The following is a 23301-nucleotide window of genomic DNA, read 5'->3' as shown; positions in this document are numbered from 1 at the left end:
CGCTACAATGCAGTCCTGTGGAGCGCCTGAGAAGGAATTTTGCCGATTTCTTCCTGGCTTCGATCTTCATGAATTCATTCCCTATGAATTCTGCTTTCGAAGACTGAAGCTTAGCGAAGTCATTTGTTGCATGATGCTTCACCAAACTTCCCTAGATTTTGTTATTTTTAGACATTGCAGGGGAACTTTGCTTGAACTAGGACTCAAGAGGTTCGTCCAGCTTTTTCAAGTAATCTCTCTAGGCGGAAAAGGTGCCGATATATATATTTTCTGGAGGATGAGCCCACCGTGCCGAGCTCGTCTCTCTCGAGTCTTATGCATTGCTAGTTGTAGCTTGGACAGGATATCACAGCGAGTCCTTTACACTAAGTCCTAACGGGAATGTCTAGACTCTAAAATTGCTTGCACATACATGCACATCTTGATAATGAGCTCCCAACAAGCATCTGGAATCACTTTTTGGGTGTATCTTACGGAGGGTACATATGCTCAATAGATATCCACAATAACCATGATTTATAATTTGCGGGGTATAACCATTGGAAGTTATTCCAGCTCAGACAACTGCTTATCTGTATTCCTCCAAAAGTAGTCTTGGCCTCTCACAGAGCCCTCAATCGGTGAACACCTCTGGGGAACTCATGAAACCTCGCGATAGACGGGATATCACCAACCACATACAAAATCTGTGGTATCTAGGACCTGCCTGATCTCTTTTCTTTCCTTGCAAGGTGGCAATAGGATTTCACGTGGTTTTGCTAGTCTTGATAACGCAATCCGGCGGAATCTCTAGGTAAGTCATATCCCCCTTGGCTGATCGGCGCTGAACGAGTTTAATCGATGCCAGTGATGACCCCATCTAATACGCTCTTTGGTGTAAATAACACAGTTAAGGCATTGGGAAAGATTGCAGTCCGGGGGGCCAGCGTTAATCGGATAGACAGGCATTGGGATGATGTGCAAAACTGGTTAGGATGGCTCTGGGTAGCAAGCATAAAGTAATAGAACTTTGGCACATGACTATCATCACATGTTCCATGTCGCCTGAGTTTGGGATATGCTGTAGCCTTCTGGCAGGATGACTTAGCTTGCGTGCACCACTGTTGCGAACTGGATTATAGTCAGAATTGAGATATCATTTTGTGTAAGAGACATATACGTGCTTCAAAACACGCAGTGATGGTTGGTTCACCATGGGATATTAAAATTGCTGGTGAGCCCATCAGCCCTTTGATGAGATTACAGTCATAAAGCATAGGCATCCTTCCTTGGTGCATATAAAACCCCCCTGTTCTGCAAGGAACATCGTGAATTGCAGCAGCTATTGCAAAGGGCTAACAAGCTTCAAAAGTGCATTGCTCGCTGTGAGTGAAGAGCTGGGAAAAAGCGACTCGTTCAAGAGGCAAAGCACTTCGGTTGAGGCAGCGTGGCAGAGTGAACAGTGAGCCTGAGATGGTTCAGAAGTAACTCCGTAGCCTGCCAGTGTTTGGATGCCGTTACCGCCGGCTCTATCGCTGTCCATTTGTCTTTTTGAGATCAGAACGAGAAATTGTCATCTGCGATGGTCGTCTCAGAGCTGTGATCCGGCCAATCAGAAGGAGCGGTCGAGGGCGAAACATGGTCGTGCCAAACCCCTTTTTCCCGCCAACCGATAGTGCGCTTCACGGCTGCTCCCCAGTCTTCCAGGAACTGAAGCTGCCTTCGTATTCGACCAAAAACTTGCAGGTGTGTTATACCAATCGACAGTGCTGTGAGCAGGGATAAGTTTTCAGTCCTAACCCGGTTTATAGCGTTGACAAAAGTTACATGCACCAGACTTATCGCACCTCCATGCGCAATGATGCAGAGCTTCGGAAGAATCCGAAGCGCTTGCTGCCCTTCCTAAGTAGAGCCTCGATCTACAAGCTCTTCTTGCCGCGCACCGTGCGAATTCTCCGACGCTATAGGCCTCGCCTGGCTCCACGAGTAATACTAATAACCCCGAACCTCATCGTCAAGTATGGCTCGACTGAGGTATATTCCGAAGCATGCGCCATTGACTTCATCTCAAAAAATACAACGATCCCGGTCCCTAAGCTCGTCACAGTTTTCCAAGTACGTGATGGAACCACTTATATCCTGATGACTCGATGTTCCGGCGTCCCCCTCCAGAACGTGATTCGCCAACTATCTCAAGTAGAGAAGCAAAACGCTCTCGCTCAGCTGCGAGGCTACGTCGATCAACTGCGTGCGCTTGAGCCGCCACAGCCTGGAAAAGTTGGCTCCATAGCCTACGGTCCTCTGGAAGACGATCGGATTTGCGACGAGCCCTGCGGCCCTTTTGGAGGCGTCGCCGAACTTCACAAAGCGATGCGACTCAAGGCAGAACTTCCATCAGGTCATGAAGAATGCGACAAGTTGATAACTATGCAAGACAGACGAGATTACGATATCAAGTGTACTCATGGAGACCTTTCTTTACGCCATGTGCACTACCTTGATGGGAAGATAACGGGTATCATTGACTGGGAATCGGCTGGTTGGCTGCCGGATTATTGGGAATATACAATGACTTGGGATGCATTCTGGGACGCGCCGGATTTAAGGGATGATATTGCTACATTCCTGGATCCTTTTCCCGAGGAGCTGAAGATGGAACGAACTCGGATGAGATTATTTCGCGGAAGAGGTTGAAAAGAGGGCGGTTTCAACCCGTTTCTTTTCGGATACCTACTCTGGCCTGATGCCAGGTCGGCAGCATCTGTGGCTGCCTGTGACCACCAGTAGGGTACTGGGGCTAAAAGCGGGACTTTGCGCACCCACCTCTCTTGACTTGACGGACAGATGCGCTCGGCCCCATATCCTTAGTTCCCCGTTAGGAATCAAGAAAAGTGGCTTGGCATCATCTCCTCCCGCATTGATGGCTGAGAATAAGAGTGTTGACCGGTTGCTTCTCTCATTTGGTCTGCTGGCCAATGAGATGAAAGGGCAAGGCAGTCGAAGATAATTGTAAAATTGTGTGTCTACGGTGCAGATATGAATGGAATATATGGGTAGTCAACTCCGTTCTCAGAATACACCCTGACGTAATGGCGCGGTCATGGGATGGAAAGCATTGGTTATCCTTATTTTCTTTTTGCGGTACGAACCTCTGTTATCCGCAACCACACATGTTTGACCATGACCCGGGAGGCGCACCCTCCACGCTCGATGAGTCGTAAACCTGGGGAAATTGACCGTTTAGCTTTCGCTCGGTCTCTGAAACTTGAGGATGACGGGCCAAGGATTTATCTTGGCCCGGCATACCCCGTACATACGGCTTTGTGTCATGTGTGCTTCTGAGTCCGATCGAGCCCTCAGCAGTCGGGCGTTTGAGTTGGGCGAACCATATATTGTCCTAGGGTATGGGTCCTTTTGAACAAGGTCATCTTATAAACATGGTGGGGGTTCCTAAGGCCTGACGGAATGCGAATATAGGTAGGTCCTGACTTCTGGGACGAAAGGCTCGCTGGCTGACTGGAAGGCGATCTTAATATAGAGCGGCGATTTCTGGCTTTTTCGGGCTTAATGTTTTGTCCTTTACTGAATACTCCCTTATTTCGGACTCAATATAATGCCTTCAAACAAGGATCGGCTTTACGTCGCACTTTATGCCCATGAGCGCCCAGACACGTTGGTGACTCCAACCCTGATGAGTCAATTCCACGTTTAACCGCCATCAGGTATCACTGGGCCTTCTTCCTTTCTCCGAAGAATGACCCCGACGGTGATGACCGGACGGTAAGATACCACGTAACGAACACCATCCTTATGCGCGACGGTACCATGCAGCAAACCTGGCGGTACGACCAAAATCAGCTCAGGAAGGTTAAAACGGCCAGGCTTCTTTGTAGGGTTCTTATAGGGAAATCTGAGAAATCACGGCAAGAACTCGAGAACTCCCTCAGAACCGTGCCGGTGGTGCAGGATGTGGGTCCACACATACCATACCCGATAATTTGTGTCTAATTCCCCGTTAGGACCCAAATTGGAGATGCCGAACATGGGCTGCACATGCTATTGCGCAGCTGGCGAGAGACAATGTCCTGAGTAAGGTTGCTAACTGAAGTTGTTAAACACGCGGTTAATATGGAAAAAGGCACAAAGTCGGCTACCGATTGGTCCACGATAGAGGCCGAGTGTAGAGCCTATGTCCGGAAGAAAAGGGAGCAAGGAAGGTTCAGGTCATTGACAGCCACAATCCCGACATATGATCTTATGACGAAAACGGAGATAACCCCTTGAAGGCCGGCGTTGAGGCGAGGCAAAGGGCCGGGATAAAGTGAAGGACGGTATTTTCCGAACGTCTTCCTCGATAATTGGATTTTGATTGCGTGCTGAGTGCTGCGACTTGTTGAAAATATAAATGGGGACTTTGGAATTCTCGGGCGCCGAGCCCCAGTGGTAACTATCATAATGCTCATTGCTTATTTTCAAAGATGACTCAGGGAGTGTCTGCATTGTAAATAACGCACTCCGAGCGCCATCATCCAAGGCCTGGATGCTCGCAGCTCTGAGCTTTCGGTACACATTAGCTCGGTGATCGGCATGTTTCCACTGCGGTTAGCTCGGATCTTCCCTTTCCTTAGGCTGGAGTCTCAAGCTCTCGAGGCTTTTCCCTTCCTGCCGGCAAAATAGCGGTTGAACCCCACGACCTTGAGCTGTCCCCGATTGGCGTCGTCCCAACTTTTTGTGCCGGTGACGTCATCCCGATATCCGGCTGCCTCCCTCCGGATCGACTCCGAAGCAATCTTCCCAAAAATTAACACGGCGGAAACACAACAATGGATGCGGTTCAAAGTGCATTAAGGATTATTGATAGCCTATTAGGGGAGAATGAAGATATCTGCGGACTACCTAGCAAGAACGGGGGCTGCGGGGTTGCAAATCTGAAGCTCTGACTCGTCAGCTTTGACGATGAGGGCATGGCGAATAAGGCATGTTTTGCCGTTGAAATGACAATCCTCTTAACATGTTGCAGATCCTATATTGCAGTCTAGGCATTCCTGAGTCCCATACCTTTTTATCGCGCTAATCTGCCATCATATAGTTTGTAGTGTTTGCTGTTGGACTGGGCATGGAGCTGGGCTGCTCTCAATTTCCTCGGGCGACACGCCAAACTGTCGGTGCAAAGCTCAGAATTGGATCTACATGGAAAGACCGTTACCTATCCTCTACAAATGTCAAGATTCAACCTATCGGACCTATTTTCAAGCGCCACATTACGTCCAAGGGGTCAACAGCTGACCCCGGTTCTGCCCCCGATCGAGAGCGAGTGGTGATACTCGGTTCAGGATGGGGAGGCTATACGCTCTCGAGGCGACTGTCCCCTTCTAAGTTCTATCCGACCGTCGTTTCCCCTCGCTCGTATTTTGTTTTCACTCCACTTCTGACAGACGCCGCTGCCGGCTCCCTCAACTTTTCTGAGATTGTGGAGCCCGTTCGTGATCGGAAGAGTCAGGTTCATTATATACAGGCTGCTGCTCGGAGTGTGGACTTCAACAAGAAAACTGTTATGGTTGAGGCTTGCGTTGTCAAAAGCGGGGTGACAGAATCGCCACGTGTGGAACGATCCGAAAGGGAGACTGATCAGGGGCCACAGATTGGGAACCTTCGGGGAAAGGAAGCCCTGCGAAAGTGGGAAGCGGGTCAGGTATTCGAGGTACCGTACGATAAACTGGTTATCGCCGTTGGCTGTGTTAGTCGTACGTTCAACACACCAGGAGTGAGACAAAATGCAATGTTCTTCAAGGACATAGGTGACGCTAAACGAGTGAAGAGACGGGTGCGAGAATGCTTCGAGTTAGCTGTCATGCCCACAACGAGTTTCGAGTTGCGAAAGAACCTATTGCACTTTGCAATTGTGGGCGCTGGCCCCACTGGAACCGAATTGGCCGCTGCACTTTGCGATTTTCTACACGACGATATGTTCCAAATTTATCCTAAACTGAAAGATAGCACTCGTATTACCTTGTACGACGTGGCTCCAAAAGTTCTCAGTATGTTTGATAAGACGTTGTCGGATTATGCAATGACCGTCATGAGCAGAGAAGGTGTGGAGGTGAAAACCAATCACCATATCCAAGAGCTTCGATGGGGTGAGCCGCACAAGGATCCTGCCCCTGAGATGGATCCAAAGGGCTGCTTGACACTTAAAACGAAGGAAGGGGGAGAAGAAGGCGTGGGAATGTGTGTTTGGGCCACCGGAAACGAGATGAATAAGTTTGTCAACGATTCTTTGGGCCCACTGGAGCAATTCCCGACATTCTCAGCGCTCTTTCAACCCGGCCATACTTCTCCTAATGATCCAAAGTCGGTTGCTTGGAAAATAAAAAAAGCTCCTAAAACCGGAGCTCTTCTCGTTGATAACCATTTGCGCGTCCAGCTCGAGTCCGAAGACGGTAGAGGGGCTGTGATGCAAGATGTCTTCGCCCTGGGTGACAACTGCATGCTGGAAAGCGATTCTCCTCCTACAACAGCACAGGCCACTAATCAAGAAGCGTGCTGGCTAGCAAAACGGCTCAATAAAGGAGGTATTGGCCAAGAACCGGGCTTTTCGTTCAAAAACTTTGGCATGATTGCGTATCTCGGGAGCTCGAAGGCTTTAATGCAGATTCCAAGCAGCGAACACCTTCCCAAGGGTATCAAGGGCCGCACAGCGTGGTTAATATGGAAAGGAGCATATTTAACTATGAGTTTGAGTTGGAGAAACAGGTTAAGAATTCTGTATTCCTGGATGTCCAATTGGGCGTTTGGAAGAGATATTTCGAGGTATTAGGTAGGGAAAATTTCCGAGCCTGAGAGAACGCAGACTGGGAAATTTTAATTGCATCGCCATGTTGACTCTGTAGTCAAAATGAAAGGTACGAAGAATTCGAATTCATTGACCAGTAATCGCTATCCTCACACGGACTACGTAGCACAAAGCAGCTGTTCATCGCTGAATGGCAGTTGAAGTAGCAAAGTCTGTTGAGAGTGAGTTGAGTTATAGCCACTGGTTTACCTACCAAAAGCCACTCACTCAAAGTGAAGGGCCTTCGGTTAGACTGGACGCGTGTGGAAGTACGTGGCAATTGGTGTGTGCTGTTGAAAAGCCGAAGCCTAAAAAGAAGGGACCTCGGCGAATCGATCGCCCAGTGCTGTTTCCTGAAAGAAATGGGTTAGCGTCTCTGGCTGTTCCTCCATGATACATAGTAAAATATAGTTGCAACGTTCGGGGCCTTCTCTAACGCATTGACCCTGACCTCTTACCTTTGCAATCAGTATATGTTCCTTATTGTTGGGTAATAATGCCCGCAGTTAAGTTCATCTACCCGTCTTCCAAGCTGATTGTGGCCCTTGTATAATCATGGAACTCTTTTCATTGTAGTTCAAGGGCACTTAGGTAAAAATGTTGTCAGCTGTTTTGAATTAACTATTGGTGATAATGAAGTCGGAAGCTCACATACACCCATCTGCATGGATCGATGCTGGTTTATCATCTGTCTGAGGTACAAAATGCCCCTATAAGTACTGTCATACAGTTCCTAGACACTACAACTCAGCCATATTGGAGGCGGATTCCGAGGTATGGCGGGTGCTCAACGGTACACAGAAGTGTTCAGAGGATCACCACAAGGACCTCAGCTTTTCTATAACTATGAATCCACGAGAAGCCACGCAAAAACACGGGGAAAGGTCATCAGAAATTAAGGAGAGGAGATGTTGGAAAAACATCTTCCCGACTTCGCCACTGATAGGTTAATTGGAAGTTAAATTGACTGGTAAGACATGCTTGTCAGGGACTTGCAACAATGCATTGTGAGTAAATACAATGACTTGCACTTGTCTGGTTACTTGGAGTACTTGGTGGTGAAGAAACCACAATCCTGCATACAGCTGCATAACATGCATTACACATAACTTCCTGCTGGAAAACAAATGAAGTTATGATTTGCAATACAACTCATGATGCCAGGAGTACAAGAGGGAAGGATACAGTGAGGACGGAATTGGATTAGAAACTTGGGAGGAAACTAGCAAACAAGATATAAACCTGCCAAATGCAATCGCCAAAATTTAATATAAAAAAAAGAAAAGGAAAAGATAGGCACAATTAAACCTTCATACCGTGGTGTCGTAATTTTATCATTTCTCATAATATTTGGCCAACAATGGAGTCTCGCAGTTTCCGAGGCCAATGCAATCTGGGACGTATGAAAGCGGGAAGAAACCAAACATAGGCGCGAAAGAGTTTGGGGGAAAAAAGAGAGTAGAAGATAGTGGTGAGGCAGAGCTCTGATTGTCAGGAATAAATCACCTTCTTCTGCCAGAGCTTCCTGTGCCAGTTCGCTTGGGCACATGTAAATAGTGGTCTTCTTCATCTTCCTCCCCAACCACAGATGGTGTGCGCCTCTCAGTTCGTCTTTTCGGTCTTCGTCTTCGGCTAGAACTAATGTTACTAGCAGATTCGGACGGTGCTATCGAGGACAGCCCGTCGTCAATTCCGTCGTCCGTCTCGCACTCGATTCCACCAGGATGGCCGCCAAATCCTGAGAATCCTGGGTTTGGGCTTCGGCTAACTGAACCCAAATAACCCGGGATTCCACGACGCGCTTGGCTAGCTACGGCGAGCCCAGCACTACGCTCGCGCAACGCAGTGCGGACAGCCTCAGCTTTGTAGTGCAAAGCTTCGAATGCATCCTCCAAAGCTTCCATGCCCACATAGATATCTCGCTCAATTTCTGCCAAAGCGGCGATTTCGTTTTCTTCATCAACAGATATCGGCGCCCCGAACGAAGCTGGTCCGTTTCGACGGCCAAACGGCTGGCTAGCTGGACGTGAACTATTGGTGCCGTTCTTTCGTGGGGACCGAGTTCTACCGTCTAGTGGAGGTGCTGTAGCAGAAGTGGGTGGAAGATCGTCTTCAGCGCCGCTTCGAAGAAAACCATCAAAGCGACCTGAAATGAGAATATCCCATTCATCGTTGCTAATGGCGGAAAGGGTAGCCAGGGCGTGATGCATGTTGTGGTTGTTCACCATATAAAGTGCCGTATCTGGGTCGCGTGGCTCCGAAGCAAGGCGGTACAGCCGTTGAATGGCCGGCCCGGCGATGGCTAATGCCTCTGGGCGTTCTCGTGGCTTTGGTGTCAGCGGTTTTGGAGCTGGGGGTGATGTGGGCAGGTCAAGCAACTTGCTAAAAAGTCTTCTTTGCTCCGGTTCGAGATAGGTCAGCATGGCAAAAGCGAGAGTTTCATCGTCAATCATTTCTGGTGCACTGGTAGAATCTTGGGATTGGCGAGAGAGCCAATCATCCACAGCCTGCTTTGTCTTCCGTGACTGGAGGACGTAGTGTTCTCTTAATTCCCTCGGTACATCAATATCGAGTTTCTGCATGGGTACATGTGTTGTCTTCCCTATTTCTGCTGCATCTGGCTCTGTATGAATCTGGAACGGTGGCCAGGCGGGCAAGTCGCTTCGACCAGAGACAAGCTCAAGAACCTCGCCCCAACTAACTCCGCTGGCGTCTTCTGAGGGTTCATGTTCAATGCACATGATGCATTCACACACTTCCTGCGAGATATCTCGCGCAAAAACCGCCTCTAGCCTGTCCAGTAACCTTCTTGCAACGGATCTGTACCCAGTTGCGACGGCGAGTGAGCCACGCTTCGACATTACCGTTCCGTAGTCCTCGAGTAGTTTAGAGAACGGTTCGAATAGTCTACTTCCAACATTCAACGGGTCAAAAAGCTGCTGGGGCATATTTGCAGATTCGCCGGCACCTAGAAAGTTCCGTGGTACATGATAATTCAAGCCTCCGTGTTGTAACAAATAATCAACCTTGGGTATTGTCAGTGGTATTTCCGGAGGCGGTGGGGGCGGTGGAGGATTTACACTAGCCGCCCGAGGCGTCGATTGCCCGTTGGATATTGGGATGTTTACCGGAGTTGACCTCCCGCCGGTAGGAGTCCCAGACCTATCTGTAGGCTTCTTAGCCCGCGAGGGTAACGGGGACGATGTCTTGCATCTCGAGGCTGTGGCCGGTTTGCTAGGTCCTAAGACAGTTTCGTCTTCAGAGACAGATGTTGTCGGCGAGACTGTCTCCTGAGATTTGCTTGATCTTCTCACTCTATCATCTTTTGTCTGTTGTCTCTGCCTTGAGGAAACCGTCGATGATCTGTGGGGAATCTGAAATGCGTCGAAAATGTTGAATTTTGACGCTGGAGTGCCGGGTCTTTGTATTTTATCGCCATGCCTCTGAGCATGTTCAGAAGATACTCGTTTCAGACTGGAGGATGACCTAGTGCTGTGTGCTCGGCTCTTGGGCCTTTTTGTTTCATCACTCGTCTTCCCTGCAGAGGGTGTTTTTATCTCCGTTGCCTTACTGACGCTAGGTGTGCTCCTCCGCGAGGGTTGATTTTCATCATTCGTAAGAGGTGGGCTTGGGGGACGGGTAGTATTGGTTGCTGTGCTCTGTCTCTTCTGTTGGTTATTCTTGTTTCGACTTGGCGGCCGGCCGTCTCTCGATTTTTCAACAGTTATATCTGTAGGCTCGGGGGTTAAAATATTTACTCGCATTCCCACGTTTTCTCGACTCCCGATCGCCTCTTTGCAATGATCTTTTGAAAACGAGGGGTACGGCCTCCCTGCCCTGGAACTTAACAGGGACTCGGCGTAGGAATCTTCGACTCCAGGCATGGAGCTGTTTTTATCTTTCAAACTCGATGTAGAGGATGAAGGGTGGCGAGCGGTATCGGAGCGTCGAGTTCTTTTTTTGGTAGAGGTTATGGATGAGCGGGTGGAGGTTCCGTGGGACGACCGTCGGCGGCGTTCCCTGGTCTCGACGCGACGTGGGGTGCTCTTTTGAGGAGTTTCGTCTTCGCTGTTATCCTGGTCTCGATGACGGTTCCGTTCACGATGGCGAATAGACGGTTTGGACTTTGGTGACATAGTATCGTATCGTGGGAAGAACCATCGAGGTGAGGGCGAGAGTGTCTGGCGTGGCGCAATGACTCGTTGACTAGTCTGACCGCCGCTGCTGGCCACCGAAAGTTCCAGCCCCAAGCGAGTGACCGAAGCGGCTGCCGTCAGGCATTAGGGATCGACGAATAGGTTTCTTGATTTCAGGAAGCTCAAAGTTGCCAGTGTGGAAAGTAAGCGCTGCATCAAGGTTTCTCCGCTGTGGTTGGTGGATGATGGGAGAAGCTCAGGGTGTGTCTGTGCAGTGAGTGAAACGATGTTGGAACAGGGCGCTTGTGCCAGAGATTCCAGAAGAAATAGCGTCGCAGCCCAATGCGTTTCCTCTGCCCGCCGAGATTGGCTGTGCTGTTCAATCCCCAAACACCACTCGCGATTGTGCGACGATCGTCCAATCGCCGGGGTACACATCAACTCCCTGGCGCGAGGTGCTGACGAAGACTGAGCTCTGGGTCGCTCAGTGCAAGAGTCAACCGATATTTAGTTATCCACCCAGGGGATAAATACCGTTGGGAGCCGCAGTACGGAGTATTCTTAATATGAATCCCTCGCCCTTTGAAATTTGGTGACAAAGTGTCTAAATCTTAACTAGATATTTGCTTCAGTTCGGAGTCTATGTTCACTAGATATGCCTATGGGCAGATTGGTATTATTTCCTTTTTTACATCCTTTGGCTTTCTTTAACAAAGGGGTTTCCAAGATCCAGTTTCCATTCTTCTCGATAACCAACCCCCCTCGACGTGCAGCACGCCGTATCCTTTTCGTGGCATGTGTTCTCTCCCCTGTGTCCGGGTTCCAAACCCAACCCTCCTTGAGCCACATCCAGGTTAAAAAGGCACGAAGCTCCTTGTCCTTGGGGCGCACTGATTTCCACTCAGGCAAAAATCCCTCTTCAGCATTTGCTCCATTCCAATCTGTAGCCACACCACGGAGCACATCACGACAAAATATCCGCCAACTGTCAATAGCATAGGCACCAATGCCAGGAAGATGGGCGATCTCCCAGGCAATGCGGGTATCCTCGTCGTCAATGCTTTCCCCAGGTTTTATATCTAGGCCATCAGACTTATCCGGGTAGTGTAATTTCCTAAACCGTTTTCCCTTGACTGGCGGAGAAACCATCCAAAGCTTTGCGATTGAGATGCATTTATTGGCACGCGCGTTTTGGAAGCCCAATTTGCGGATCATTGCCACGAGGCCGTCAACATCCGCATCGGCCAGGGAGCCAATAGTTGGGTAATTTTCAAAGACATCGTATAACACTGGTATCGCTGCCTCGCCTCTGGTGCGGTTGAGGAAGATGGTCGCAATGAGCAGGCGAAACGGATCAAGAGCGAGAGTCTCTTGGATCAAACCGAAGGATGGAGCTGAGGTGGGAGGGAAGGGGAGGCATGATGCAAGATCAGGCCGTTTCCGGGGAAAATAGCGGGACTTGGTTTGGCCTTTGCCCATAGACTCCTCGGTGCAGCATCGGTTTGGCTGGGATGAATCCGTCTCCAGAGTAGAAATGAGAGCAGAGTAATACTGTGGCAGCCTCCACTCGGATCCATCCATTTCTGGGCAGGAAGCGTGTCGGATCGGAAAATTGTATTATTCCCTTCCACACTCTGGACAGCCCGCCTCGATGCTTACAACTTCCGCTGAACTCCGCACCAGCGCAATTTGCTATCAACATCTTCTTCCTGGAAATTCATCCGGTCTACGCCCTTCTTTGCCAGGTCTCTATTCTGCCTAACCGAGCCCTTCTCACAATTACTGTCATGAAGCAGATGCAGATCGAAATGCCAGCAAGTACAACCCAAAAGATCCAGAAATTCTTCGCTACTTCAAGTTGCGGCGGTGACGAGCCGGTGTCAAGTCCCAAAAATTGTGACCCAAAAACAGTCTTTCCTTAGTGGAAATGCAGGTCTCAATCAGCATCCGAGTTTTTATGTTGCAAGGTGAATGGGGAGACAGAAACCTACACCAACAGTCGCAACAGGGAGAAATATCAGTGTGACCGTGGCCAACGTGTCCATCGTCAGGCTGTCCTGCAGCATGAGTTTACTGTCTCGTTGAACTACTAGGTTAAAGGCCTAATATCTTGCCGAAACAGTGGTATACTCATCAGTTCGTTTTCTTGCTCTCTAAGGGGAGACAGCATATTCATACCAGATTGATAGCACTGTTTATTCGTTTTTCCAAGCTGGTGATTCTCAAATTGGTTGACATGAATAGCCCTCTCTTGTGTCTAAGCATGTCTTTGGTTTTTCCAAAATTCTTGCGATATTTGGTGGCTACCCAGGTTGGGGTTAAGGGTTGTCGAAGAAGACGAAGAAGATAATGAAGACGTTGAGGACAATCCTAACGGATTGAAATATTGCTCGTATTGCAAAGCAAGATCTGCGTGTATAAGATCCATGGCATCAAGCGATTCCTTAAGGTATGTGCAATGCTTTGCAAGGTTATGCAGGCCTGTGAAATCAACCGCTTTGTCGTCTTCCCGCTGGCTTCTGGTCCATTCGGCTCCTTGAGCTGAATTCAAGATTTCCTGGACACAATAACTCAGTTTTGAAAATTATGCTCAACTGTGCTCAGCCCACCCTTTCAATCCCCTTAAAGACGGATGCTAGATTCCAAGCCTAAGAATCCATTTGTTTGAATAATTCTTCCAGTACAACCAGCCACGGTTGGAACGGGTGTTCGACTGCTTGTTTCCACGTGTCGCTACTAGCCTGCCTCTGAAAGCGCTCCTTCAGTGCCACTGGTGCCCCGAAACAAATCAATGTCACACGCCCCGGGGATTGGGAATTGGGCATTTTTGAGTTTACATCTTTGACTGCTGCTGGACGCCAGCTCAGAAAGTAACCACTGCGCAGCCATAGGATGTTTGATTGGCTCTGTGATTTTCGGCCTCCAGTTTGCATGTTGATAATTTCATAGGTAGTTCTTGGGGAAAGGCCCTGGCTCTTGACCTCTTTAATAGGAATGAATTTGCAAAGAGTCTGAATCCAAGACGCTGGGGCAGGCAAAGTCAGGCTTAGCTACGCGACGGAGAAGGAGGTCTAAAAGCGAATGTTCTCAGGGGCATGAAGGAACTAAAGAAAGATACCATGAAAGCCATCTTGGGAGAAACGTGAGCCACTTGATTGAGCGACCCCATGCAATCGCTCGGTGATAAAACCCGAAGGGATGCCATAGTGCTTGAAAAGGGGAGAGAGGTCTTCCCTCATCTCTGCGGGTTCAAGGGGCAAAAATCTAGTAATAATCGTTATTTACCTGCAAAGTACGGCGGGTAGAGAAGGATAGCCCTACATTACACGTACTAGAGGCTGAGGTCCATCCGTGATGGTACGGAGCGTAGAGTGTGTCAGGCCTTGGGAATTTGGCGGCTCTATACCGGATAACTCTCTTAGTTTGAGGACATATGAAACCTGTAGTTAATATGGGAACCGTCGTGTGGTCCAATCTACGTGAGCAATGGATTCTTTCTCTAGGGGAGAAGAAGTCCTGCCGTGCTTGAAGTATGAGGAGTACTGGGCTTCATCATGAGCAAAGGAGGCCATTGTAAGGAAACCTATACTGACTGCAGGCACTGGTATTTTCAAAGGTGAATTGTCATCCCTCTACGGAGTAAAGTAGCAAAGTTCACATCCAACGCGTAGAGCAAGGACCTCGCGAGAGACTGGGGTCAGTTAACTAGTTAGCGCTCTTCAACAACCACGGACGGGCGGCGCCCCGATTAAAGTCGCAAATACGGGAATTTCAGCTGCAAGGGGCTTGGTGCGGTACGCATTGAGGCCGAAATGAGGAGTTTGTCGCGCTTTGGTTATTGGCAATGCTTGCGACTCCAGAGATGACTCATCTTGCTTTCTATCTTGACCTAAAAACCTTAGAACCTTTGCAATTTCCAATTATGCTGATAGGTTTTTAATGTGTCTATGTGTCCATATCGTCAATCGCAATGATAAAAGTCGCACACCAAATCCGAGATTGACCATCGCCACAGGAATTCCGATATGAGCTAGGCAGAGAGGTTCTGCCATGAAGCCGGCCGAGTGGTGTAGTTGGTTATCACGTTTCGTTAACACCGAAAAGGTCCTGAGTTCGAGTCTCAGCTTGGTCATATATTTCTTTTTTGCCCTATCTCTTGCAAGGGGAAGGAAGTATTACAGGGTGGCTATCCTGCTCTCAGCTTTTCAAATACTACCATCACATGTTTCACTCCTTTTTTTGCTGCAGGGCAAGGGGACGTCGTTATCTATATAAAAACAGAATAGTCATATGTATTATCTTCGCATATATCCATGCATATAGAGAAATCGCCACGAGCGTTCTCGAGATGTATGTAGGGAATAATAATTTCATGGATTCATGTACAGTCATGATCACGCCAAATTCAAGGCGCAGAAACACCAGATCTATACGGAGGGTAAAGCATTTTAAAAGCAAAATTGCAACCCCGATAGCCTTTTTTTCCCGTTTTCGTTTTATCAAATCGCTAGCCCACCAGAGTTAAGCTGTCGCGGCTCACCTGCGGCCTCAAATGTCCCATTCGACAATACTCTGATAGATTGCACCGTGCTCGATGCGTGCTCAACCCTGGTGATATTGTGTCCGCGGTCGATCAAGAACTCCACCGTGGAGTTGTCAAAAGACCATTCAACCTCTGTTAGGTTCGGGACAAGCTGATCGTGTAGACGTGGTTCAGCGAGGGCTTGTGGAGCAGTCATATGGCGATCGAGAACGTTGATGACACTTTGGAGGGTAGAAGTGATGATACGAGACCCACCGGCAGCACCGGTGATGAAATACATCGTCCCATTGGGATGGGTGACGATGGTTGGGCAAATGGATGAGAGTGGGCGTTTTCCGGGGCGAATGTAGTTAGCTGGGGAAGGGCGGTAGCCGAAAGCGTTGTCGGAACCTGGGATGGAGAAATCATTCATTTCGTTGTTCATGATTATGCCGGTTTCAGGGACCATGACTTTGCTGCCGAAGTAGAGGTTGACAGTTGTGGTTAGAGAGATAGCGAGGCCGTTGCGGTCGGCAGAGGAAATATGAGATGTTCCGGGACTACTGAATGGTTAGAAATTCATCTTTTGTGTCTAATAGGTCTTGTTACACATACGTTTCAAGAATCTCAAAGCCGGATGGCTCGTATGCAGAGATATTCTGAGTGCGCTCATCCAAGATTTTACCGCGAATCTGAGCGGAGACGGATTTATTCAGTATATCCTGCTGGAACTCACCAAGTCCTTCGACGAAGCGCGGATCTCCCATATGTGTTCTCTGCATAATTGATTAGTAAATAGCTACTATCAGTGCGTGTTATTGGAGATGACTAACTTGACCGTATGCGAATCGAATTGCTTCATCTAAACGATGAGTGCTCAGATCCGTAGTTCCTTGGGCGAAAAAATCATCATAACCTTCTAGAATATTCAAAGTGCTCAAAAGAATTGCACCACTTGATGGAGCAGATGTACTCGTGACTTTGAATCCTCTATAATCTATCTGCGCAGTTTCCTTGATATCGACCGTATAATTCTTCAAGTCCTCCAAGGTCATCGTGCCATTCTGTGCGTGGAGAGCCTGGATAATGGTCTCCGCAATAGCACCGGAATAGAACGCGTCGGCACCATAGTTGGCAATCGTTTCGAGGGTATTTGCGTATCGTTTTCGTGTGATAGTGTCTCCAAGTCCAAGTCGTGTACCGTTAGGAGCAAAATCCAGCGCCCAAGTCGGGTTGTTTGTCAGGAAGTCTTCTTTTCCTTCAGTGGCCTCTCTCATGTAACGGACTAAATCTTCGGTGACGGGAAATCCGTAACGGGCAGTGTGGATAGCGGGCTGCATCACGAGGCGCCATGGAAGAAGCCCATGCTTCTTGTGCAGATATTCAAGTCCCCGAACTTCACCAGGGACACCGCTGGAGCGTGGAAGTTTAGCCTCCAGACTCCATCCAGTAGACGCAGAGCATTTTCTCCTACCTTGCTAGGCCACCGAAAATCGAAGCATCGGTGTTGTTGTTGTACATGTCCTGGAAGGCCGCTGCAGGGGCCGTCTCGCGGAAGTCGACGAACTCATATGTGTCATCCGGCGATCGAATAAGCATGAATCCTCCACCGCCAATGCCACTATGGTACATTCCTATGGGAAAAATTCAGTTCCAGCTTTTGCTTGGAGATGTCGAAATTCACGACATACCAACTACTCCGACACAAAAGACTGTGGCTACCATCTACAGTGACGGCCATTCCAAATCAGCACCCGATTCGCAAAACTTCACAGTTCCAGAGGTAGCCCCCAGATCCAGCGTATGACCATCAGCATGTAGATCAAATACTCACAGCATCGGCAGCATTTCCACCCAGCTTCAGCATATCAACCCCAAATCCGCTACATATGGAGCTCTCACTCGCCACCGCACCCAGTCGATCATCTTGTCTCGCCCAAGCATCAACCTCCTGGCCAGAATCAGGCCTACCAGAGCCTTGATTCAGCCATGGGTAAGACGAATGGCGTCTAATCGGCGTTGCGCAACTTAAATCGGCGAAGGTAGAAAAGATGTAAAAGCCAACGCACAGCGCAAGGACAGCCGGAGAAATCATGATGAGCAAGCTACGTAGCATCCCGAGAAAAGGAGAGAGGAAAAGCCTTTCGGCTTTTCGCGCGGGGTGCCTGGTATTAAATAATGAAAGCGATCCAGTACCCTGGGGTAAAAAGGTCGTGCAACGCTGAGTCCCGCGGGGACGTTGGTCCCGGTCGCTTGGCCGTTCGGTTTGCTGGGTAAAGACACTGGGTCGGAAGAGAAACCTTGTGCAAAAGCCACGGCTTGGATGGATCAACGTTGCATTAACTAACTAACGAATGAGTCCCGTGCCACTGAAGAACAATACTTTGTCTAGGAGAAATATCGAGCGGATCGGCAACCCGAGCTTAACGCGGACGTTGCATCGCGTCTCTTGAACTGGTGAAGAGAAGAGCAGATAGAATTAGTTAGTCCTTATGACTGGCTGGCCGAACCGGAGACTTAGAATACGAAGAATAGAGCAATGACCGGACAGCAAGTCGGTCCGGTTTTTGCAGGCGACTTGGAAGAAATTTACAGAGAGACGATGGTTAGCTAAGTGCTCAGTTTGCCCGAGACTCAAAAAAGGCCAAAAGCTTATGCTATTAGTTAACTCAACCATTCCCATGTTACTCAGAAGAGTTGGCAAACCACAGAACTCTCGACGAAATCTGCCCATCATTATTTTATTCTCGGCGTTTTGAATGCTCGGTGAGTTTTAGCCGCCGAAGCTGTCCGAGAGTCAGCTCAGAACGCAGGGAGTGCTGTGTGCTCCATCCAGCGATCCCTGTTACTGCTACCTTGCTACCCCGGATCATCCCTGACCACGAGAGCCATTGCTCGGCCGATCCCAAGCTTTGCAGTCGGGTAGCAACCGGGATCCATTGACTTTCTGCGCAGAGATAAAATCCTGATCTTCTTCGGTACCCGACTTATAGGATCGAAAGCCGCCATTCTTGATTTCCTGCTTGTCAAGGTTCAGCCCAGAGACAACCCGATTGCTCTAGCTATATACTCCGTACATATTCCGCGTTACAGCCACGTTCTAGTTACAAAACTTTGAGTGCAATAATACTGCATAATAATAGATTGCCGAGAGTGAATAAAATCCGGGTACCTCGAAAAGCCTCCAAGCCCAGCAAACCAACCATGGGAAATTAAACTCGTGCGGCTTTCGTATTCAAATCAACATGAATAAATGCACTCCTCAGTCTTTTCCATGTTAGGGATTATCTATCCACTACTCCGTGCACCTTTGATCAGTTACCAGATCCTTCAACTGCAAGGATAATGCTTGAGTGGTTGAGATGGGAGACTGCAAGTCCGGTAGCTCACCAGATGGGTCGTCCACGACAGAGAACCTATAGCTGATGGATGTTGCGTGGTATAGTGCCATAGACGCCAAGATATTCCAACATCCATATTATTCAATTCAAAGAATTAAGTACGGGGCGAGAAAGAAATGATCAAGCCTCTGACACCTTTGGTATTGATACCGCCTCTATGGAGCATGGAGTATGGAGTAACTACATATTTCCTAAATCCTCCTGTGCACCACAGGTCAACGTTTCACCAGCGCTATCTGCACCCTTTCCCAGAGGAGAATCAATTCCCAACGATTGGAAACCCGGTTTCGACAATATATGACTCGCCTTCCCCTTCAGAAGCCCAATCCCAAGGCTGATGATCAGGCGCAAGGACATCAGACGGCTCCTGCTTCTCTTTCTCCTCCTCTTTTTCTTTCTCTCCTGCTTTCTCTTCTTTTTCAATCTCCTCCTCCCAATCATCAACGACCTCCTCATCGCTAGCCGGCTTCTTTCGACCCCCTGACGAAGAAGGACGTGAACTTGATCCATCCATTTCCTTTCCCCTACCGACACCACTTTTCAATATGAGACTGCCAAACCTGCCACTGCTCAGTCCCATACTGCTACCTTCGCCAGGTCCAGTCTGCGCTAAATTCGGTGCAAGCTTCTGAATATCACTATCATTCCACCACTGTGGCTTCTTCTTCGATACAACTCTCGACCACCCATGTTCATCCTTCTGTTCCAGGACTGTCCATTCATCGTTCAGTTGTTCAGCTTCATGTCTTGCCTTTTCAGCGGCTGCTCTCCTAGCTTCTTTTTCCTTTGCGCGTTCACGCTCTCGTAATTTAATACACTCAATGACGCTTAGACCACGAATGCCAATCCTCGTTTGGCCGGCGGCAGCGACACCTGGTGAGATCCACCCCGGAGCTTTGTACACAAAAACATGGCGAACTGGCTCCGGGTCAAAACTTTCGGATTGGAATCCCCAGTCCCCGGCAAGAGAATGGATAAAGGCACGAAGTTGGGAACGGCATGGTGGAAAGCGGTTCGATTTTTGCGAGTCTTGGGTAGCGAGTGCATGAAGGCTTGCTTCATAGCCCTGAAGGGTAGCCAATGTCGAAGAGGAGGATAGCTGAACGTACAGGTCGAGGGTATCGTCCGAATATGGCAGAGTATCCGAGTCCTGTGGCCCTACAGTTGGATTGGCAGCTGTAGTTGTAACCGGATCTATATCAATATTCAAAGCGGAAGCCAAGTCACGGTTTCGTTTTAGACGCGCACATTCATCATCGCATTTTAATTTTTCATCAGAGGTTCTCGGCTTTTCGCGAGTAGAGCTGCATTTCTTTTCCTCCGTGAGCCTTCCACACGCACAGGTAATAGAAACGCGAGATCGACATGGAGTGGACTCGGAACAAGGATACGGAGCATGGCAGCGCTCTTGGCAGGGATGTCCGCAAGTTTTGAGACGCTTTCCACATGTCTTCTGGCAAGGGCTGTTCGAATCCGAGCACTCTCCCGGCCTATGACAGAACCGCTGGCATGTATGGGCGCCACATTTGGAGGGCTTTGAACATATGAAAGCACATTGGCCGTTAGACTGCGAACATGGTTGCTTGGACGACGTTCTTCCACAGAGACACTTCTTTTCCACAAAGTACGGACACTTCGGACAGTTTTCATCGTCCATATGACAAGTATGAGGGGTTTGCGGATGACCACAGGGCTTCGGCCGCTCGCAGTCGTAATGACATGCCGGAGCAGTTGTTCCGCAAGGAAGCGGTGGTTGAAGAACTGTCCTACCACAGTGACATGAGACTTCCTCAAAAATGGCCTCAGGGCAAGTCTTGCAGACACCTCTATGGCATAATTCCCGGCAATTGTGTTTGGAGCACTTTAGAGTCCGGTTACATACTCGTGTGCATATATGTTCCGCTTCAATCTCCTCAACCATCTGTTGAGGACGAAGAGAGAATGGCTTAAGCTTTCGCTTAGCGGCTTGCCGTTCTATTGACTGGCGCTGGCCTGGACAGCATCGTTCCCCGCATGTGTGCCTGCCACAGTTCATTGGAGCTTTACAAACGCGCATGCACTGAGGAGGCTCACCAAAGCCCTGATGGCAGAGGGATTTCGATGATGTACGCCCACAGCGACATTTGATGTCAACAGAAAGGAAACATGGCGGACAAGGACCGCTATGACATACCTTTGGACAGGTATGTTTGCACGGCAGCACTTTCCCACAAGGTTTCTCACATGTGGGGATCGGATCTTCGCACGAAGTCCGCGCTTTAGCATTTGGGATATCAGAGAGAAGTGATTTTCCACATTGACAATGTTTAACAACATCTGGAGAGCTTGGACAGTGCGGCACTGCCCGACTCTGAGGATGACATGATTGCTGACAGCGATGCAGGCCACAATCATAGACACGGTCACAAATGGACGTGCAATCAAATGACCCGGTCCACGTTGAAATCTCCCCGGAAATTTCTTCCATTTCAATCTCGCGTTCACTGTATTTCTCCTCTCCCGTCTCCCTACATGGCATATCTTTCGTGACCTTCCCGCAATAGCACCTAGCGTGGACGGATTCCTCACAAGCACCACACGGGCCTTCGTGACAAGGACGCTGGCACTTGTGACGCAAACAGGATAGTAGCTCGCCGCAAATCTTCATGCAGCTCCATCCGTTTTCGTAATCTGTATCCACACATCTCTTTGTAGATTCATGTCGTCCACAGAAACATCGCTGAGTTGGCCCCATGGCCTGACAAGAGGCGCATGGACCAGCATGGCAGACTGAATTGCATGGATGTGGACAACCGTTGCGAGACTTCGAGCAGCTTTGACCACAAGAATGTGGAGGCAAGCCGGGTAATGGTCGAGGGTCGATCTCCTTTTCACACCAACAGCTGTAAATCGACGGCATAACATCTTGCGGCAAATTGCAACCGGGACACCTCCATAATCGAGGCCGCAATGCTTCTGTGTTCTCCTCATCGTCGCCTCGTGGGCGTTCCATTGCTGATCCTTCATTGTTCGACCACTTTTTTATGCAACTCAAGTGAAAAACAGTCCAACAGCGCTTGCATGACCATACTTTTGATCTTCTTCCCAATTCAGATGTGCAAATTGGACACTCGTAGAATCCATTCTGTATATCTTCGTGTGTACGAGTAGCAATATCGTCCGCGGTAGATTTCGTCTTGGGGTTTCTGGGTTGTTTCGCTTTACGTTGCGTTGGTGGGTGGGAATCAAGGGCGGTTGAAGGTGAAGCTTTTGAAGGAGCTCCAGGCACAAACTCCGGAGCATCTGCTCGTAAGGATGCGGGGCCATTCTCAACACTATCATTTGTTCCCTGAGGCGTGCGATCGTTTGCATATTCCAATTCATCGGGTCTCGTCAATCGTCCAGCGAATATTCTTCCAGAACCTGGGTCCACTCGTGCAGCGCTAATATGCTGTGCTCTTCTTGCCTCGCCATCACCCCGTCTACCACCTCTCCCTCGACTTCTCCCTGAAGGGCGTGAACCGCGAACCCCGCCGGATGTATGATGAGCAACACCACTCCTGTCACGTCCACCATGACCACCACGGTTCCTATTACGTCTCCTACGTGTTCCTCGACCGCCTCTGCTTGAATCGTTGTGTCTCAGCTCATTTCCATCTTGCGATTCCGCAATCTGAGAGATATGTGTAGACATTCTCGACGATCTGCGTGCGGCGTATCGGCTCGCGTTACTTCGTTGCAGTGCTTCTTTGAGTTTTTTTTGTGACGGATCGGAAATATTCGATGCTAGATTCCTTTTTAAATGGAGGAAGAACAAGTTAATTCTTCTTTCACTGCTGACAGATGTGGAGGAACGTTAATCGAGTAAAAAGAAAAGTTTCTGGAGGCTTCAAAAAAACAGCCTCTGTGAAGAGTGGGGGCAAAAAAAAAGAGAAAAGAAGAAGCAGAAAAATTACGCAAAGAATGAATAACAAAGAATATAAAAACTTTTGGGCGTTAAGGAGAGATAAGTGAACAAAGGAGAGGGCGAATTCCACACTCGAGTTGATTTCTGATAATTGGAGTTGGAGGCAAACAGCCCGCTTGCTGAGTCATCGCGCGCAGGTGGCGTCAAGCAGCCTTGCTTAGCCCGCTGCCAAGCCGACTAGCCGGCAAGTCCAGTCGAACCGGGTTTAGGAAGCCCAAACTCTTTTCGGATCTTTCAACATCGCGCATCGTCATCATCAGTCGAAGAATTCGATGTCTTTTGATCATTTCCTCTTTACAGGCTATATTCGATGCGTAGAATCGAACTCTAGCTAACTTGAAACGGCACAGAACTTATCCAGCCACTCTAACTTCATATTTCTGGAAAACGCGATACTCTTGACTCGTCAGCCCCACAGAATTGCGGGTACATAGTTTGCTTCGTATATACTCCGTGATCAAATTGAGCTGGTGACGTTTGCAAGG

At 48.9% G+C, this 23301-nt stretch overlaps 8 protein-coding genes and 1 non-coding gene across 9 annotated transcripts; 4 read left to right on the top strand and 5 right to left on the bottom strand.

The window, feature by feature from the left end:
* Positions 1–1539: 1539 nt before the first annotated feature.
* D8B26_002745 (uncharacterized protein) lies at positions 1540–2724 on the top strand. The gene is made up of 2 exons (XM_003068924.2): positions 1540–1725; positions 1791–2724. Exon 2 carries the CDS (start codon positions 1807–1809, stop codon positions 2671–2673), a length of 867 nt encoding a protein of 288 aa, XP_003068970.2. The 5' UTR covers positions 1540–1725; positions 1791–1806; the 3' UTR covers positions 2674–2724.
* An 868-nt stretch (positions 2725–3592) lies between these two features.
* D8B26_002744 (uncharacterized protein) lies at positions 3593–4263 on the top strand (the record flags this gene model as incomplete). The annotated part of the gene is made up of 4 exons (XM_066123938.1): positions 3593–3651; positions 3702–3948; positions 3999–4068; positions 4118–4263. 4 exons carry the CDS (start codon positions 3593–3595, stop codon positions 4261–4263), a joined length of 522 nt encoding a protein of 173 aa, XP_065980013.1.
* Positions 4264–4802: 539 nt separating this feature from the next.
* D8B26_002743 (uncharacterized protein) lies at positions 4803–6912 on the top strand (the record flags this gene model as incomplete). The annotated part of the gene is made up of 3 exons (XM_003068925.2): positions 4803–4898; positions 5069–6681; positions 6870–6912. The coding sequence occupies 3 exons, from the start codon at positions 4803–4805 to the stop codon at positions 6910–6912; spliced, it is 1752 nt and encodes a 583-aa protein (XP_003068971.2).
* An 884-nt stretch (positions 6913–7796) lies between these two features.
* On the bottom strand, positions 7797–10947 carry D8B26_002742 (uncharacterized protein; the record flags this gene model as incomplete). Its single annotated transcript, XM_003069196.2, has 2 exons — positions 7797–9837; positions 9892–10947. 2 exons carry the CDS (start codon positions 10945–10947, stop codon positions 8314–8316), a joined length of 2580 nt encoding a protein of 859 aa, XP_003069242.2. The 3' UTR covers positions 7797–8313.
* Positions 10948–11562: 615 nt separating this feature from the next.
* On the bottom strand, positions 11563–13509 carry D8B26_002741 (uncharacterized protein; the record flags this gene model as incomplete). Its single annotated transcript, XM_003069195.2, has 1 exon — positions 11563–13509. The coding sequence occupies exon 1, from the start codon at positions 12526–12528 to the stop codon at positions 11563–11565; it is 966 nt and encodes a 321-aa protein (XP_003069241.1). The 5' UTR covers positions 12529–13509.
* Positions 13510–15005: 1496 nt separating this feature from the next.
* Positions 15006–15079, top strand: D8B26_002740. Its single transcript has one exon. It is a non-coding gene; the product is annotated as a tRNA-Val (tRNA).
* Positions 15080–15269: 190 nt separating this feature from the next.
* Positions 15270–17862, bottom strand: D8B26_002739 (uncharacterized protein). Its single transcript, XM_003069194.2, has 6 exons — positions 17304–17862; positions 17161–17194; positions 16944–17103; positions 16303–16882; positions 16085–16245; positions 15270–16029 (listed from the first exon to the last, which is right to left on the bottom strand). The coding sequence occupies exons 1-6, from the start codon at positions 17583–17585 to the stop codon at positions 15447–15449; spliced, it is 1800 nt and encodes a 599-aa protein (XP_003069240.1). The 5' UTR covers positions 17586–17862; the 3' UTR covers positions 15270–15446.
* A 1111-nt stretch (positions 17863–18973) lies between these two features.
* FAP1_2 (FKBP12-associated protein) lies at positions 18974–20637 on the bottom strand. The gene is made up of 2 exons (XM_066123937.1): positions 20225–20637; positions 18974–20174 (listed from the first exon to the last, which is right to left on the bottom strand). Exons 1-2 carry the CDS (start codon positions 20518–20520, stop codon positions 19130–19132), a joined length of 1341 nt encoding a protein of 446 aa, XP_065980012.1. The 5' UTR covers positions 20521–20637; the 3' UTR covers positions 18974–19129.
* A 593-nt stretch (positions 20638–21230) lies between these two features.
* FAP1_1 (FKBP12-associated protein) lies at positions 21231–22543 on the bottom strand (the record flags this gene model as incomplete). Its single annotated transcript, XM_066123936.1, has 2 exons — positions 21231–21864; positions 21941–22543. 2 exons carry the CDS (start codon positions 22541–22543, stop codon positions 21514–21516), a joined length of 954 nt encoding a protein of 317 aa, XP_065980011.1. The 3' UTR covers positions 21231–21513.
* Positions 22544–23301: the final 758 nt, after the last annotated feature.

Source organism: Coccidioides posadasii, chromosome 2, assembly GCF_018416015.2.
Source record: "Coccidioides posadasii str. Silveira chromosome 2, complete sequence".
Classification (NCBI taxonomy): Eukaryota; Fungi; Ascomycota; class Eurotiomycetes; order Onygenales; family Onygenaceae; genus Coccidioides; species Coccidioides posadasii.
Note: the sequence above shows the minus strand (reverse complement) of the source record. Positions and strands in the feature narration are given on the sequence as shown.

Coding starts and splice junctions, on each gene's coding strand:
- D8B26_002745 (XM_003068924.2), top strand. CDS start 1,807: ATGCACCAGACTTATCGCACCTCCATGCGCAATGATGCAGAGCTTCGG.
- D8B26_002739 (XM_003069194.2), bottom strand. CDS start 17,585: ATGCTACGTAGCTTGCTCATCATGATTTCTCCGGCTGTCCTTGCGCTG. Junction 17,195..17,303: donor GTGGAAATGCTGCCGATGCT/GTGAGTATTTGA, acceptor CCGTCACTGTAG/ATGGTAGCCACAGTCTTTTG. Junction 16,883..16,943: donor ATTTTCGGTGGCCTAGCAAG/GTAGGAGAAAAT, acceptor TCCACGCTCCAG/CGGTGTCCCTGGTGAAGTTC.
- FAP1_2 (XM_066123937.1), bottom strand. CDS start 20,520: ATGAAAACTGTCCGAAGTGTCCGTACTTTGTGGAAAAGAAGTGTCTCT. Junction 20,175..20,224: donor CCACTCCATGTCGATCTCGC/GTTTCTATTACC, acceptor AAAGAAATGCAG/CTCTACTCGCGAAAAGCCGA.